Source organism: Orycteropus afer, unplaced genomic scaffold (assembly GCF_000298275.1).
Source record: "Orycteropus afer afer isolate SDZICR_OR568_19922 unplaced genomic scaffold, OryAfe1.0 scaffold00326, whole genome shotgun sequence".
Taxonomy (NCBI): Eukaryota; Metazoa; Chordata; class Mammalia; order Tubulidentata; family Orycteropodidae; genus Orycteropus; species Orycteropus afer.
The window spans coordinates 1,949,804-1,964,121 of NW_006921913.1; the positions used below are offsets into that span (position 1 = coordinate 1,949,804).

The window sequence follows — 14,318 nt, forward strand, 5'->3', positions numbered from 1 at the left end:
GTCTTATTTATTGTTAAATACACAGCATTTAGAACAGTGTGTGGGACATAGTAGCTGCAGTGCAGTGAATTACTTGGTGTGGCTTGTCTAGCCATAAACTTTGTAACTCCCACTGGATTACTGGGTGGGACCATGCAAATAAAGTGTGTAGAACTCTGATGTTAGAATTGGCTAGTTTTGTCACTCTGGCAGGGTTAAAATGAGCCTTCCTAGAGGGAGAGAGGGAACTCTGGTAGCATAATGGCTAAAGCACTTGACTGCTAACCAGAAGGCTGGTGGTTCAAACCCACCAGCCACTCCTCGGAAGGAAGGTTGGGCAATCCTACTTCCGTAGTGATACTGCCTCGGAAACCCTCCGGAAACCCAAGGAGGGGTTGCTATGAGTCGGGGCCGACTCAACGGCACATAACAACAACAACAACAACAACAGAGGGAGAGAGGGATCTCACTGCCATCAAGAGAGAAGAGCTGGAGGTGAAGTAGAGTAGTGCTTCAATGAATAAATGAATGATTATTAATTTGCTGTCTTACAGAATATAAATAAGTTGATATAGTAGAATAGTTTGGTCTCACCTTCCCTGGGGTGTAGTTTACTGCCTTTCACTCATTAACAGCTGCCTGTTGCATATTCTCCATGGCGTTAAGCAGTAAGATTGATTTGTACAGAGAATCTTGTGCATAATGGAAAGATCATCTTCAGGATTGTTATTTTCCTGTGCTATCTTTTCAGCATTCAGCAAGCACTTACTAAGTGCTTATTCCTACAGGTATTGTGCTGGCTGCTGTATGAAATGCAAAATCTCGTATCTTCAAGATTTTCATTGTTCTGCAAGGTAGACTGATAAAGGGTTAGAACCATGAGAGGACTGAAGAGGGCCCAATTCTGCTGTGAAGAAGGGTGGAAATGGGGTGTATATGGAAAGGCTTTTCCTTTGAATCAAATTAAATTTACTTTTTGGAGCAGTGTTTCCTCAACTTTTTAAATTATGAGAATCATGTGGTGTACTTATTGAAAATACATATTTTTGCTTCAGAAGGTCTAATATAGGATTCTCTTAATGTGTATCTCAGGTGAGCCTGTTAGGTAGGAGTATGTTAAAGCATATGGATTTTCATTTCAGAATACAAAAAAAGAATTATCCTTTATTCATTTCAAATAAATTTAGTCATCAGGCTTTAAGGAACCTTGTTAGTGCTGTGGTTAAGTACTTAGCTGCTTACTGAAAGGTTGGCAGTTTGAACTTATCAGCTGGTTCATGGGAGAACAATGTGGCAGTCTGCCTTTGTAAAGATTACAGCTTTGGAAGCCCTTTGGGGACAGTTCTACTCTGTCCTTTAGGGTCATTATGAGTTGGAATTGACTTGAAGGCATTGGGTTTGATTTGGGGTTTTGGATATTGTTTTGCAAATATTTAATTGCTGATGTAATGGTTTAACAAAACATTTGAGCAAATATTAAGACCATGTTCTTAGAAAGACATACTGGCTTAAAGATGTCACTTTTTAATATAATCCATATATTTAATATGATAAAAATCCCTACTATGTTTTTCAGGGAGGGGTGATTCTAAACGTTATTTAGTAAAAGAAACAGTATCATAAAAACTTAGGGAAGAGCAATGAGAAAAGACTAGCCATTCTAGAGGTTAGAACTTAAAGCCTTAACAACTTAGAAAGTATGAAAATAGATAAACCAATAGAACAGCTTTCTTTTCTTTTAGGTTAGAAATATATATGTGAATTTAACATGACTGAAGTTACATGCTAAATCAGTAGGGGGAAAGATGGCCTTATTCAGTTAATATGTTTTTGAAAATAAGATTTGCAATGTACAAAGACATAAGAAATTGAGGAAAAGATAGTTAAAACTCATGTTATGGAAAAAGGGCCAATCTCACTAATATGAAATTCTGGAAATATATATAAAAGACCAGTAGCCCAATGGATTATGGTCATATAATTCACACAAAAAAATGGTAAGATTGTATGAAAAATGCACAATTTAATTGATAATAGAATTACAAACATAAACAATGCAGAGATAACATATTTTACCCAATAGGCAAAAATCCAGAAATTTAATAACACACCCACTTTTCACTTGTCAACACGGATAGGTTCCAAAGACCAGATCGTTAAGCAAAAATCAGTATTACGCGAAAATGGAAGATGACCACATCAGATCACAAAATGAAGGATGACTGCATCATTATATAACTGCCAAATTACATCAGTAGTAACTACCAAATTACATCATTACATAATTGCCAAACCACTGAGAATCATGGTCCTGCCAAGTTGACACATAACTGTAACCATGACAGCCATCATTACTCTTGCCTTGCACCTTGATGTCTGTTGCTGTCAGACATACGTCATTCATATGTAAAAAAGATAATAGATATTTTACTATTGTAAATATGAAATGTCTGATAACAAATAGGTGATATGTGAGGAGTAAGTGTATACTCTGGTAAGGCTGTAAGGAAAATAGGTATTTTAATACATTGTTGTTTATAGTGTCAGTTGATACAACTCATTGAAGTAATTTGGCAACAGTAATTACACATTTTATGTAGAAATCCTACTTGTGACTTTTTGTATAGATGAATTTGGAAATACGTGAGATGACATATACAAAATTATTAATTATGGCATAATTTGTAATGACAAAGACTTAGAATTGAAGTAGCCATCAATAGGGAACTAGTAAATTATAGTTAATTCATATAACAGAATCCTTTGTAAGTGTGAAAAAGAGCTAAGAAAATGCTTTACGTATTGTACATACTGAAAATGGAGGGATGTTGGTGATACATTGTTATGTTAATAATAAAACACAAAAAACAAAAAAAACAAGGTACCATAATGGTGTTGATAGTATGCTACCTTTTGTGTAAACAGGGAATATGAGTATAATGTATATTCTCATAACTATAGAAAGAAACTCTAGAAGGGTATATAGGAGACTAACAGTGGTTATGAAGGGTGGTAGGAAGTAGAAGGGTGGATGGGGACAGGTGTATCCCTTTTTTACAGTTTTTTTTTTTTGAGCCATTCAAAAGTTAAATGATTTAATTAAAAACATTTTCTTACCAAGTATGAGTAACTCAAAATTTTATCTTTAAAGTGAATGCTAACTTAAAAACTTTTCCTCATATTTGTATATATTAGTGTATTTATGTTTAGATATATCTTATGCATGTGCTTTCTTATACTGGAGTGTTTGAAGTGATAATTGCAATCAGATCATCTTAACTGTAAGCTAAATTGTTAAAAATAGTTTATCTTTTTATATGCTTTCTAACAGATTAATATTCTACAAAAAAATCAGTTATAAAATTGCTTTAAAGCTTATTTTTTACTCGGGGAAATCATCATATGGAAATTTAGAAATATACAGCATACCTTGAACATTTCACTCAATAATATCTAATGTTTGTGTTTAAATATTGATCTCTCACATGAATCTTTTTCAATCTTCAGCAACATCGGCAAGTATTGACAGAAGTGCCCCCTTAGAAATAGGTCTACAGCGATCTACTCAAGGTATGTCTCATCAGATTTTTATAAAAAATTTTCAATAACCCATGCCAAAGATACATATTATTTATTTATTTTCCCCTTATAGTTAAACGAGCTGCAGATGAAGTTTTAGCAGAGGCAAAGAAACCACGAATTGAGGTAATGGAATTTTATTTTAAAGGTGATTTATATTGTTTCTGAAATTGGGTTTGTGTAGTAACAAGAGTTCTGTGCTCATATTGGTTTTTTCTTTTTTGATAAATTGTTGTACTAGGTCAGGGTTGGAGGACTTTTCTAGAAAAGCCCAGAGAGTATATACTTTGTTACAATTACTCCTTACTATTATAGCCCAAAGGCAGTCATACTGTTGTTGTTGTGTGCCCTCAAGTCGGACCCAACTCACAGCGACCCCTCCTTGGGTTTCCGAGGCAGTATCACTACAAAAGTAGATTGCCCAACCTTCTTTCCGAGGAGTGGCTGGTGGATTTGAACCACCAGCCTTCTGGTTAGCAGTCAAGTCCCTTAGGCACTACGCTACCAGAGCTCCTAAGGCAGTCACAGGGATTACATAAATGACTAGGTGTGGCTATATTCCAATAAATCTTCACACATACAGGCAGTAGGCCAGATTTGGCCTTATGCTTTAGTTTGTCTACCCCTGGAACAGGGTGGTATGGGAATTTGCCTCACTCTTAAGAGTTGTAAGCACCAGGTACTAATCATAGTTATGTCATTAAAATATTGACATTTCAGGTCACAGATTTTTTGTAGAATTTTATAACACAGAATATTTAATAATAGTTCATGTGAAATAGAAGCCACCTATAAAAACTTCCTTTGTGTAATGAAGTTTGTTGGTTAGTTAATATACTTCATAAAGTAATTGAACCTTAAGAATTTTAATTATATGATTTTGACATTATATGTGTAAATTTGTTGTAAGCCCTCAGATCAGTTATATGTAAAACCCTTGAAGATGGAGAATAACACACTAAAGGCACAGTTAAAATCTGAGAAATGATTTAACTGGTCACACATCAATTGAAATAACAGTATTGGACGAGTATTTATCACTAATGTTAGCATTTCTGAAAACCATAAATTATTTTAGATATGTGTAAAAATCAAATTATCACATGTGTATACTGTTTGCCTGCTATATAAATAGTAAAGCATCCATAATTGAGGATAAAACTTATAGTTGAAGGGACATCATTGGTTGGTAAGGACATACAGTAAAATGAGTGACAAATTTTAATTTAAAATAATTTGGGCATACTCAGAGACATGGACATGATAGTTTTTGGGTAATGGTAACAAACTCAATGTTAATACTCTGCTAGGTAATACTCTTAAGTATTTTATGTATACTGACATACTTAGTCCTTACCACAGTCTCTTGAAATTGGTAGTAGCATGCATTTCATCTGTGAGCACACAGGCACAGAGACCAATAAGTGTGTTGTTGAGATTCATAACAGCTACTGAGTTGTAGAGCTAGGATTAGAACTCAGACTTCCTGACCTCTAGCCATTCCGTTTCACTGGGTACAAATTTTGTAGCAGTAAAACTGATGTTTTCCTCAACTCTGCTTGCATGAAAAGGAATTTGTGACCCACTGTGAACAAACTGAATGAATTTGGGGATACTATTTATTTGGAGAGAGCTCTAGTGGTGTAGTGCTTAAGGCATTTGACTGCTAACCAGAAGGCTGGCGGTTCAAACCCAACAGCTACTACTTGGAAGGAAGATTGGGCAATCTACTTCCATAGTGATACTGCCTCAGTTGCATCTGACTTGATGGCACTGTGTTTTTTTTTTTTTTTTTTTTAATTTGGAATCTGAATAGTAATTATTTGGAAATTTCAAATACCAGCAATATTAATTTGCTAAGATTCCAGTAACTTAAAAAATCATATAATTATTTCCAGAGCATGTGTAACATTAAATTGTGTTTCGTAGACAGTTGCATTACATAAATAGTTTTCATTTCAGCAAATATATATTGATGACCTGCAAGGCACTATGCTAGGAGAGAGAAAACCTAAGGGCAGGAATTCTGAGTTGATTAAAATCTATATTGTATTTATCTGTAAAATTAGTGGTCTCCTAAGGCACTTGGGGGGAGCTCTGGTAGCATAGTGCCTAAGGCACTTGACTGCTCACCAGAAGGCTGGCGGTTCAAACCCACCAGCCACTCCTCGGAAGGAAGGTTGGGCAATCCTACTTCCGTAGTGATACTGCCTCGGAAACCCAAGGAGGGGTCGCTATGAGTCGCTCGCTCGAAGGCAAACAACAACAACAACAACAAGGCACTTGGGCAATCTGTGTTAATGCCTTTATTACAAGTGGGAAAAGTTTAATGATCTGCTGAACTACCACCATTGCATTCATTTCAGCTGATAGGTCCATTTTAACTTTTTTTTTTTTTTTTAAATGGTGGATTAATATGAGGGCATAATTTAGAGTCCAGCATTATTTTGGACCTCTTGAATATACTGATGCTTTTTATACAATTTCATATTTCATTAGATTCTGATCCTCCATTTTCTTATTTGTAGGATAGACATTGAGCAAGATAAGTTAAATTTTGTTTTGTTTTTAAGCAGGCAAACACTTTTTAGACAAAATCTTACCTGAAATCCTAATATGTGTTTGAGCTAAAAGCTTAGCTACCAAAGTTGAATTTATAGAAGATCTTGCAGTGGCCGGTGAGATAATTTGCAGTAAATCCTTAATACTGTGAGAAACATGTTCTGAAAACCACTGAAGTTTAACTTTTAGTGTTTTGATCTTTGCTAAAGGAATTAAGACTTACAGCAACAGATGAAGAAAACTATAGATTCCAAAGGAAATTTTGACCGTGGTGAAGGATTTTTATATGTAATTATACTTTTGGGTAGCAGGTGCCATATTTTATGCCATGCATTTATTAGGTCCTAATAAGCAATAAATGTTCATGGATAACAACAACAACAAAAAAGTAATTTTAAACATTCTCAAAGAGAAGGAATTTATTGTATGTATTTCTGAATAAAGATAGATATTTTATGAGAAGAACACTTAATCATTGGGAAAAGTGATTAAAGAAATTACTTTCTAAACTTTTAGGCAAGTCTAATCTTATATAAGTCAACATTGTTTATTATTGTCATATTGTGTAGCTAATAGGTAACTAAAAGTAATTTAAAGTTGATTTAAGGCCAGTTATGCCTAGAACTTTATAGGTTGGAACTTTGTTAAGAAAATCTTTTGTAAGGTATTTTTTTCTCTACTAGAAGTTAAATAAAAATTTAAAACATTCATTAATCAGTGATTATTTCCAGGATGAAGAATGTGTGCGTCTTGATAAAGAGAGATTGGCTGCTCGTTTGGAGGGTCACAAAGAAGGAATTGTACAAACAGAACAGATTAGGTAAGAATTTATTTAGTGGAAAGTAGGCAGTTTAGACATGCGTAAGAATGCATGGAGAAGAAATCCTAATAGCTATTCATGTTTACAAGGAGCTTTGGTGGCGCAGGGGTTAAGTGCTTGGCTGCTAAGTAAAAGGTCAGTAGTGTGAACCCACCAGCCACTCCATGGGAGAAAGATGTGGCAGTCTTTCCTTGGAAACTATGGGACAGTTCTACTCTGTTCTATAGGGTCCTTATGAGTTGGAATCAACTCAATACAGGCCAACAAGTTTTTTAATCCATGTTTGTATTTACCTCTTCCATTCATTCCTCTGTGGCCTAAATTCAAAAGATGATGATGATACATGAGCATGTTTTATGGTAGTGGAGATTGGAAACCGTTGTGCTAATTATGCTTTCTTGAAAGCCTTCCTGATTCTATTACCACATTGGTCTTTCCTTTTTAAGATTGTTTCATAATCCAAACCACTCATTTTATCATGTAATCTCTTGTTGATTTTTGCAGAGGTCAGCAAACATTTTTTTTTGTATGATGTATTAAGTATTTTTAGCTTTGGAAGTCTATTGCAATTACTCAACTCTGCAGTAGTTAGAGAGAAAGGAACCATAGACAATATATAAATAAATGAGCATGGCTATATTTAGCCTGTAACCTTAGTTTTCTGACTCCTGATTTTTAGTATAATTAGAATCTTTTCTTATTATTTCTTTGCCACAGTCTTCTGTTTATGGAAGTTTTATCCAAAGTTCAAAAGTCAGTGTAGATTTTTAAAAATAGCTTTGAGGTACAATTGACATGCAGTAAACCACACATATTTAAAGTACTCTGGCTGTGAAACCATCGTTATAGTCAAGATAATGAACATAGTGTCACTCCATCAGTTTTCACAGTGCTTGTTATTAATGCGCTGCTTCCACCTATCCAACATCATCTCCTCCCGAGGCAACCAATAATCTGTTACTGTAGATTAATTTACTTTTTTTTAAAGTACTATGTAAATGGAATTATGCACTATAGGTTTTATTTCCCTCTGTTTTCTTTTACATAGCATAAATGTTTTGAGGGTCATTATTTTATTCCTTCTTCATACTCTGAGTGTACCATAGTTTGTTTACCCAGTCACTTGTTGAGAGACATTTTGGTTATAGCCATTTTTTTGGCTATTACAACTAAAACTGCTATGAACATTTATGTACAAGTTTTTATCTTAGCACTTTGTGGAAAACCAGTTGTTCTTATTGATGTAGGTCTATTTCTGGAACCTTTATCTTCTGTTGATCTATGTCTTTATGTTAATGGCATACTGTTAAGATTACTGTATCTTTAATAAGTATTGAAATCAGGTAGTGTTAGCTCTCCAACTTTATTCTTCTGTTTCAAGGCTGTTTTCATTATCCCAGAGCCTTTGTATTTCCATGTGAGTGTTGAAATTAGCAGGTTGTTAATTTCCACAGTAGTTCCTGCTGGAATTTTGATTGAGATTGCATTGAATTCATAGAATAATATGGAGAGAAATTAGCATTTTAAGAATATTGAATATTCTGATGTTTCTCCAAGGTCTACTTTGCCATTTATGGAGAGATGTTAACAAAATGAAACAAACTTGTTGCCATCAAGTCAATTCTGAGTTGTGACCCCATGTGTTACAGAGTAGAACTGCTCCAAAGAGTCTTTTTGTCTGTAATCTTTACAGACATCAATTGCCAGGCCTTTCTATTCTAGCAACACTGGGTGATTTTGAACTCTCAGCCTTTATGTTAGCAGCCGATTGCCAACCCCTGTGCCCACAGGAATCTATGGAGAGATTTAGGTCTTCTTTAATTTCTCTCAGCAGTGTTTCATAATTATAAGTATTATGCATCTCTTGTAATATTTGTAAGTATTTCATGTTTTTTGATGCTGGTTTAAAGGGTATATTATAAAATTTAAATCGCTGATTATTCATTGCTAGTATAAAAATGAGCCCTGTTGGCACAGTAATTAAAACACCTGGCTGCTAACTGAAAGGTCAGCAGTTCAAACCCATTAGCCTCTTCACGGGAAAAAGATATATGTGGCAGTCTGCTTGTGTAAAGATTACAGCCTTGGAAACCCTATGGGGCAGTTCTGCTCTATCCTGTGGGGTTACTCTGAGACAGAATCGACTTCATTGCAATGGATTTGGTTTTTGGTTTAGTGTAGAAATAAAATTAATTTTTTGTGTTGATCTTATATCCTATAATCTTGCATGTTTATATTTACCTTACATTTAACTCTTTTATTCTAGTATTCCACTGGATTTTCTATATAGACAGTTATATTGTATACAGAGAAAGATGTCTTCACTTCTTCCTTTTCAAACTCCATGCTTTTTATTTCCTTTTCTTGCCTTATTACTTGGCTAGCCTTTCTAGTCTAATGTTGAATAGGCATTCCTGTCTTGTTTCTTGTTCCTGAAAACACTTAAGTCTTATACTGACTTCCTAGCATACTACTTACTACCTTGGGTAATAGAAACTTTTTATGAGGTTAAGGAAATTCTCTTCTGTTTCCAGTTTACTGAGAGTTTTTTTTTTATCAGAAATGTTGGATATTGTCTCGTGCTTTTTCTGATTCTATTGAAATGATCATATTGTTTATCTTTTGTTAAAATACAGAATTAAGTGAATCTTTTCAATGTTTGCATTCCTTAGATATAACTCTTTATTACTATTTTAAAAATAGGTAAGATTGTTCTTTTTCTTTTTTTTGTTTTATATGGTACTCTTTAGTTACCTTGTTAATATCTGTAGAATTTGAAGTTATGGCCCCACTGTTATTCCTGATATTAGTAACTTGTGTCTTCCAGTTTCCTTATCACCCTGGCTAAATGGATATATTTTATTGATCTCAAAGAAGTAGATTGAGGTTTTTCTCTATTTTTTTACTCCTCCTCATTTAACTGTGTTGAAAGCATACACACCAGAACATCTGCCAAAAACAACTTCCACATTTACAACTCAATGACATTGATTACATTTTTCATGTTGTGCCACCATTATCACTTTCCTCATCCAAAATATTATATCATCATTAACATAAACTTAATGCTTCTTTCCCCAATCCTCCCCACCCCCCCCCCACAAAAAGCCTTTTTCTGGTTACCATTGGTAATCTTTAGTTTCTGTATGTTTTCTTATTTCATGTAAGTGAGATCATACAGTATTTGTCTTTTTGCAGCTGACTCATTTTGCTTAGCATGTTTTCAAGATTTGTCCATGTTGGGCATACATTAGGACTTCATGTCTCTCTTTTTTGTAAACTTTTTATTGTGATTTGGGTGAAATTTGACAGAGCGGATTTGTTTCACATTCAACAGTTCATACATGTTTTGTGATACTGGTTTTATCCCCTGCAGTGTAACGATTCTCCAGCTTCTTCCCTATGGTTACCCTTTCTTTGTGTCCTTGCCTGTGCATTCCTGCCTCCCTGCCTTTCTCCTTAATGCAAATGCTGTTCTTCTGATCTTCCATGGTTGCTGTTCTAAGGAGTGCATCTCCCTGATGTAAGTGTATAGCTCATAGGCTTATCTGTGGTTTGGCTGAGAGTTGAGCCACAGGAGTGAGTTCAGTTCCAGGACTGAAGGGTGACTCAGGGCCACTGTCTTGGGGGTTTCACCAGTCTCTTTGAGCCCAGTAAGGCTGGTCTTCTTTATGATTTTGAGTTATTTTCCCATAGTTTTCTCCCACTCTATCTAGGATCTCCCTTTCTGAGTAGTTGGGCACCATCTAGTCTTCTGATCTCAGGGTCATATAGGCTGAGGTTCTCATGGTCCATAAGTCCTTTGGACTGTTTCCATGTGTCTTAGATTTTCTTCATACTTCTTTGCTCTGGACTAGGAGAGACCATAGTTAACCTCTGAGATGGCTGCTTACAGGCTTTTAAGACTGTAGTGACTACTCACCAAAGTAAGATGTAGAACAGTATTCTTGTGTAGGATATTGTGCCAGTTGAGCTTGATGTCCTCCATAACCATGGTCCCAGCTCATAGGTCCAGTGACTTGCTCCTTTAAGGTGCTTATTTGTGGCTAAGAAGTTATCTTAACTGTGTCTTCTGTTATGTTTAAACTGCATATGGATATTTTTATAGCACATACAACTACATATGAAGGAGTATTATCTGCCAAACCTGTGTGTGGTCATGGGTATATTCTCATTTGTGTATCCATACCCGATCTTCTTGCCTGTCTTCCTCTGTGTCTTTTTGTAGATTTGTGTTTGCTGTTACTGATTATGCAGTATTGTGTATGTGATAGTATTTGCTTTTATTGTCTGTACCTCACATCTTTTGTTACATTGCTTTTCACTTCACCCACATCAGACTTCATTATCCATCTGTTTTCCCACCCTCCTTCTCCCCTGCCATCCCTGGTAATCAACAAAGAAAATGTCCTTCCCTGTGTAAACCTTTCCTGGACATTTTACAATAATAGACTCATATAATATTTGTCCTTCTGTGCTTAACTTATTTCCCTTAGTACAATGTCCTCCAAGTTCATCCATGTTATGAGGTGATTTGCTAATTCTTCATTATTTTTTAATGTTACATAGTTTTTCCATTGTGTGTTTGTGCCCTAGTTTGGTTATCTATTCATCTGTTGAAGGGCACTTTGATTGTGTCCATCTCTCTGCTCTTATAAATACTGCTCTGATGAAATGGGTGTGCATATTCGTGTCCTGCATCTAACCTCTTTACGATATATTCCTAATAATGAGATTGCTGGATCAAATAGTATTTCTGTTTCCAACTCTTAAAGGAAGCACCATACTGTTTCCACAGTAGCTGTACTATTTTACAGTCCTACCAGCAGTGTATGAGAGTTCTCATCTCCATACTCTTGGCAGCATTTGTTGTTTTCTGTCTTATTGAATTTTGGTATTATTGCTGGGGTGAGATGATATATCATTGTTCTTTTGATTGGTATATCTCTAATGGCTAATGGTGGTGCAGTGCCCATGGCTTTTATCAGAAGGTTGGTGGTTGAAACTTAACCAGCTGCTTTGTAGAAGGAAGATGGGGCAGTCTACTTCCGTAAAGATTTATGGCCTCAGAAACCCAGTGGGGATCTCTGTGAGTCAGAATCAACTTGGTGGCAGTGAGTTTGCTTTTTATTTGAATGGCTAATGATTGTGAGCATTTCTTCATGTGTTTATTGACTGCCTGAATATCTTCTTTGGTGGATTGTCTTTTCATGTCCTTTGCCCATTTTTGAAATGCATTTTTTTTTTTTTTTTTTGATGCTGAAGTGTTGACATTTTCTGTAAGCTTTAGAGATAAGTCCTTTTTTGGACTTTGGATATGCCATTGTCAAATATTTTTTCCCAGTCTGGAGGTTTTCTTTTTACTCTTCTGGAGAAATCTTTTGATGCATGTGAAAATTTAAATTTTTGAAGGTCTCAGACATCTGATTTAACTTCTGCTGTTTGTACATTTTGGGTTATGCTTGATAGTCTATTTATGTCATAAATTAGGGCCCCTAAGTTTGCTCCTGTTTTATTTTTGATGAACTTTATAGTTTTGGGTTTTACATTTAGGTTTTTGATCCACCTTGAGTTCGTTTTTGTGTATGATGTGAGGTATGGATCTTGTTTCATTTTTCTGCAAATGGATATCTAGTTTTGCTAGCACTGTTTGTTAAGGGGAGCTCTGGTGGTGTAGTGCCTAAGGGATGTGACTGCTAACCAGAAGGCTGGCAGTTCAAACCCACCAGCCACTCCTTGGAAGGAAGGCTGGGCAATCTATTTCCGTGGTGATACTACCTCGGAAACCCAAGGAGGGGTCACTATGAGTAGGATCCAACTTGATGGCAGTGAGGTTTTTTTTTTTTTTTTTCTTGTTAAAGAGGCTGTTTCTTCCTCATTGAATGAATTGTGGCCCTTTGTTAAAGATCAGCTGACCATAGGTGGATGGATCTTTTTCTGAGTTTTCAGTTCAGTTCTGTTCCACTGGTCTATGTGTCTGTTGTACCAATCCCAGGCTGTTTTAACAACTGTGGCTTTATAGTAGGTTTTGAGATCAAGGAGTATGAGACCTGCTTTTGTTGTTCTTCAGTAGGGCTTTGCTTACTTAAGCTCTCTTTCCTTTCCATATAAAATTAGTGATTGGGTTTTCTGTGTCCTTAAAAAATGTTGATGGAATTTGGATTGGAATTGTGTTGAATATATATACTGTTTTGGGTGGTATTGACATTACAACGTTCAGTCTTCCTGTCCTTGAGTATGGCATATTCTTCTGTTTATGTAGGTCTCTTACAGTTTCTGTTATTAGTGTTTTATAATTTTCTTTGTATAGGTGTTTTGTGTCCCTAGTAAGATTTATTGCTAAGTATTTTATCTTCTTGATAGCTATTGAAAATGGTATTGTTTTCCTTATTTCCTTTTGAGACATGTCTTTGTTGATGTAGAGGAATCCAACTGATACTTGTGTGCTGATCTTGTACATTGCCACTTTGTTGAGTCTTTCAGTTCCAGTAGTTTTCTTGCTGAGTCTTTGCTTCTGTATGTATAGAATTATGTCATCTGCAAATAGAGATAGTTTTACTTCTTCTTTGCCAATTTAGATGTTTTTTATTTCTCTTTCTTGATTTATTGCCCTGGCTAGATCTTCCAATATAATATATAATAGAAGTGGTGATACAGGATGTCTTTGTCTGGTTCCTGTTAACAGGGGATGCTCTGAGTCTTTCTCTATTGAGAATAATGTTGGCTGTTGGTTTTGCACATACGCCTTTATTATATTGAGAAATTTCCCTTCTATTTCTATTTTTCTGAGAATTTTTATTAGGAATGGATGTTGGATTTTATCAAATGCCTTTTCTGCATCGATTGACATGATCATGTCTTTCTTTCCCTTTGTTGTTTTATTTATGTGTTTTTTCTAATGTTGACTTGTTCTTGCATACCTGGTATGAATCCCACTTGGTTATGGTGTATTATTTTTTTGATATAGTGTTGGATTCTATTAGCTAAGATTTTGTTGCCGGCGCATAACAACAACAACAACAACAAGATTTTGTTGAAGATTTCTGCATCTATATTCATAAGGAGTATTGGTCTGCAGTTTTCATTTTTAGTTGTGTCTTTGCCTAGTTTTGGTATCAGGATTATGTTTGTTTCATAGAATGATTTGGGAGTATGTCATCCTTTTCTTTGTTCTGGAACAGTTTGAGTAGGATAGATTTCACTTCTTTGAATGTGTTTGATAGCCATCTCTAGTGGCCCAGAAGTCATCTGGGCCAGGACTTTTTTTGTGGGGAATTTTTTTTTTTTATTGTGATTTGGGTGAAGATTTACAGAGCAAATTCACTTTCCATACAGCAGTTCACATATACTTTGTCTCATGTCATTGACCACAGTTTAC

General features: G+C 35.3%; 1 protein-coding gene across 1 annotated transcript in view; it reads left to right on the forward strand.

The window, feature by feature from the left end:
- Window positions 1-14,318, forward strand: part of CDC73 (cell division cycle 73) — a 201,177-nt gene that overhangs the window by 8,548 nt on the left and 178,311 nt on the right. The window contains exons 4-6 of the mRNA XM_007952169.2: window positions 3,487-3,549; window positions 3,632-3,684; window positions 6,852-6,940. Of these exons, the coding sequence (XP_007950360.1) occupies window positions 3,487-3,549; window positions 3,632-3,684; window positions 6,852-6,940 (205 nt within the window). The remainder of the gene's footprint in view (window positions 1-3,486; window positions 3,550-3,631; window positions 3,685-6,851; window positions 6,941-14,318) is intronic.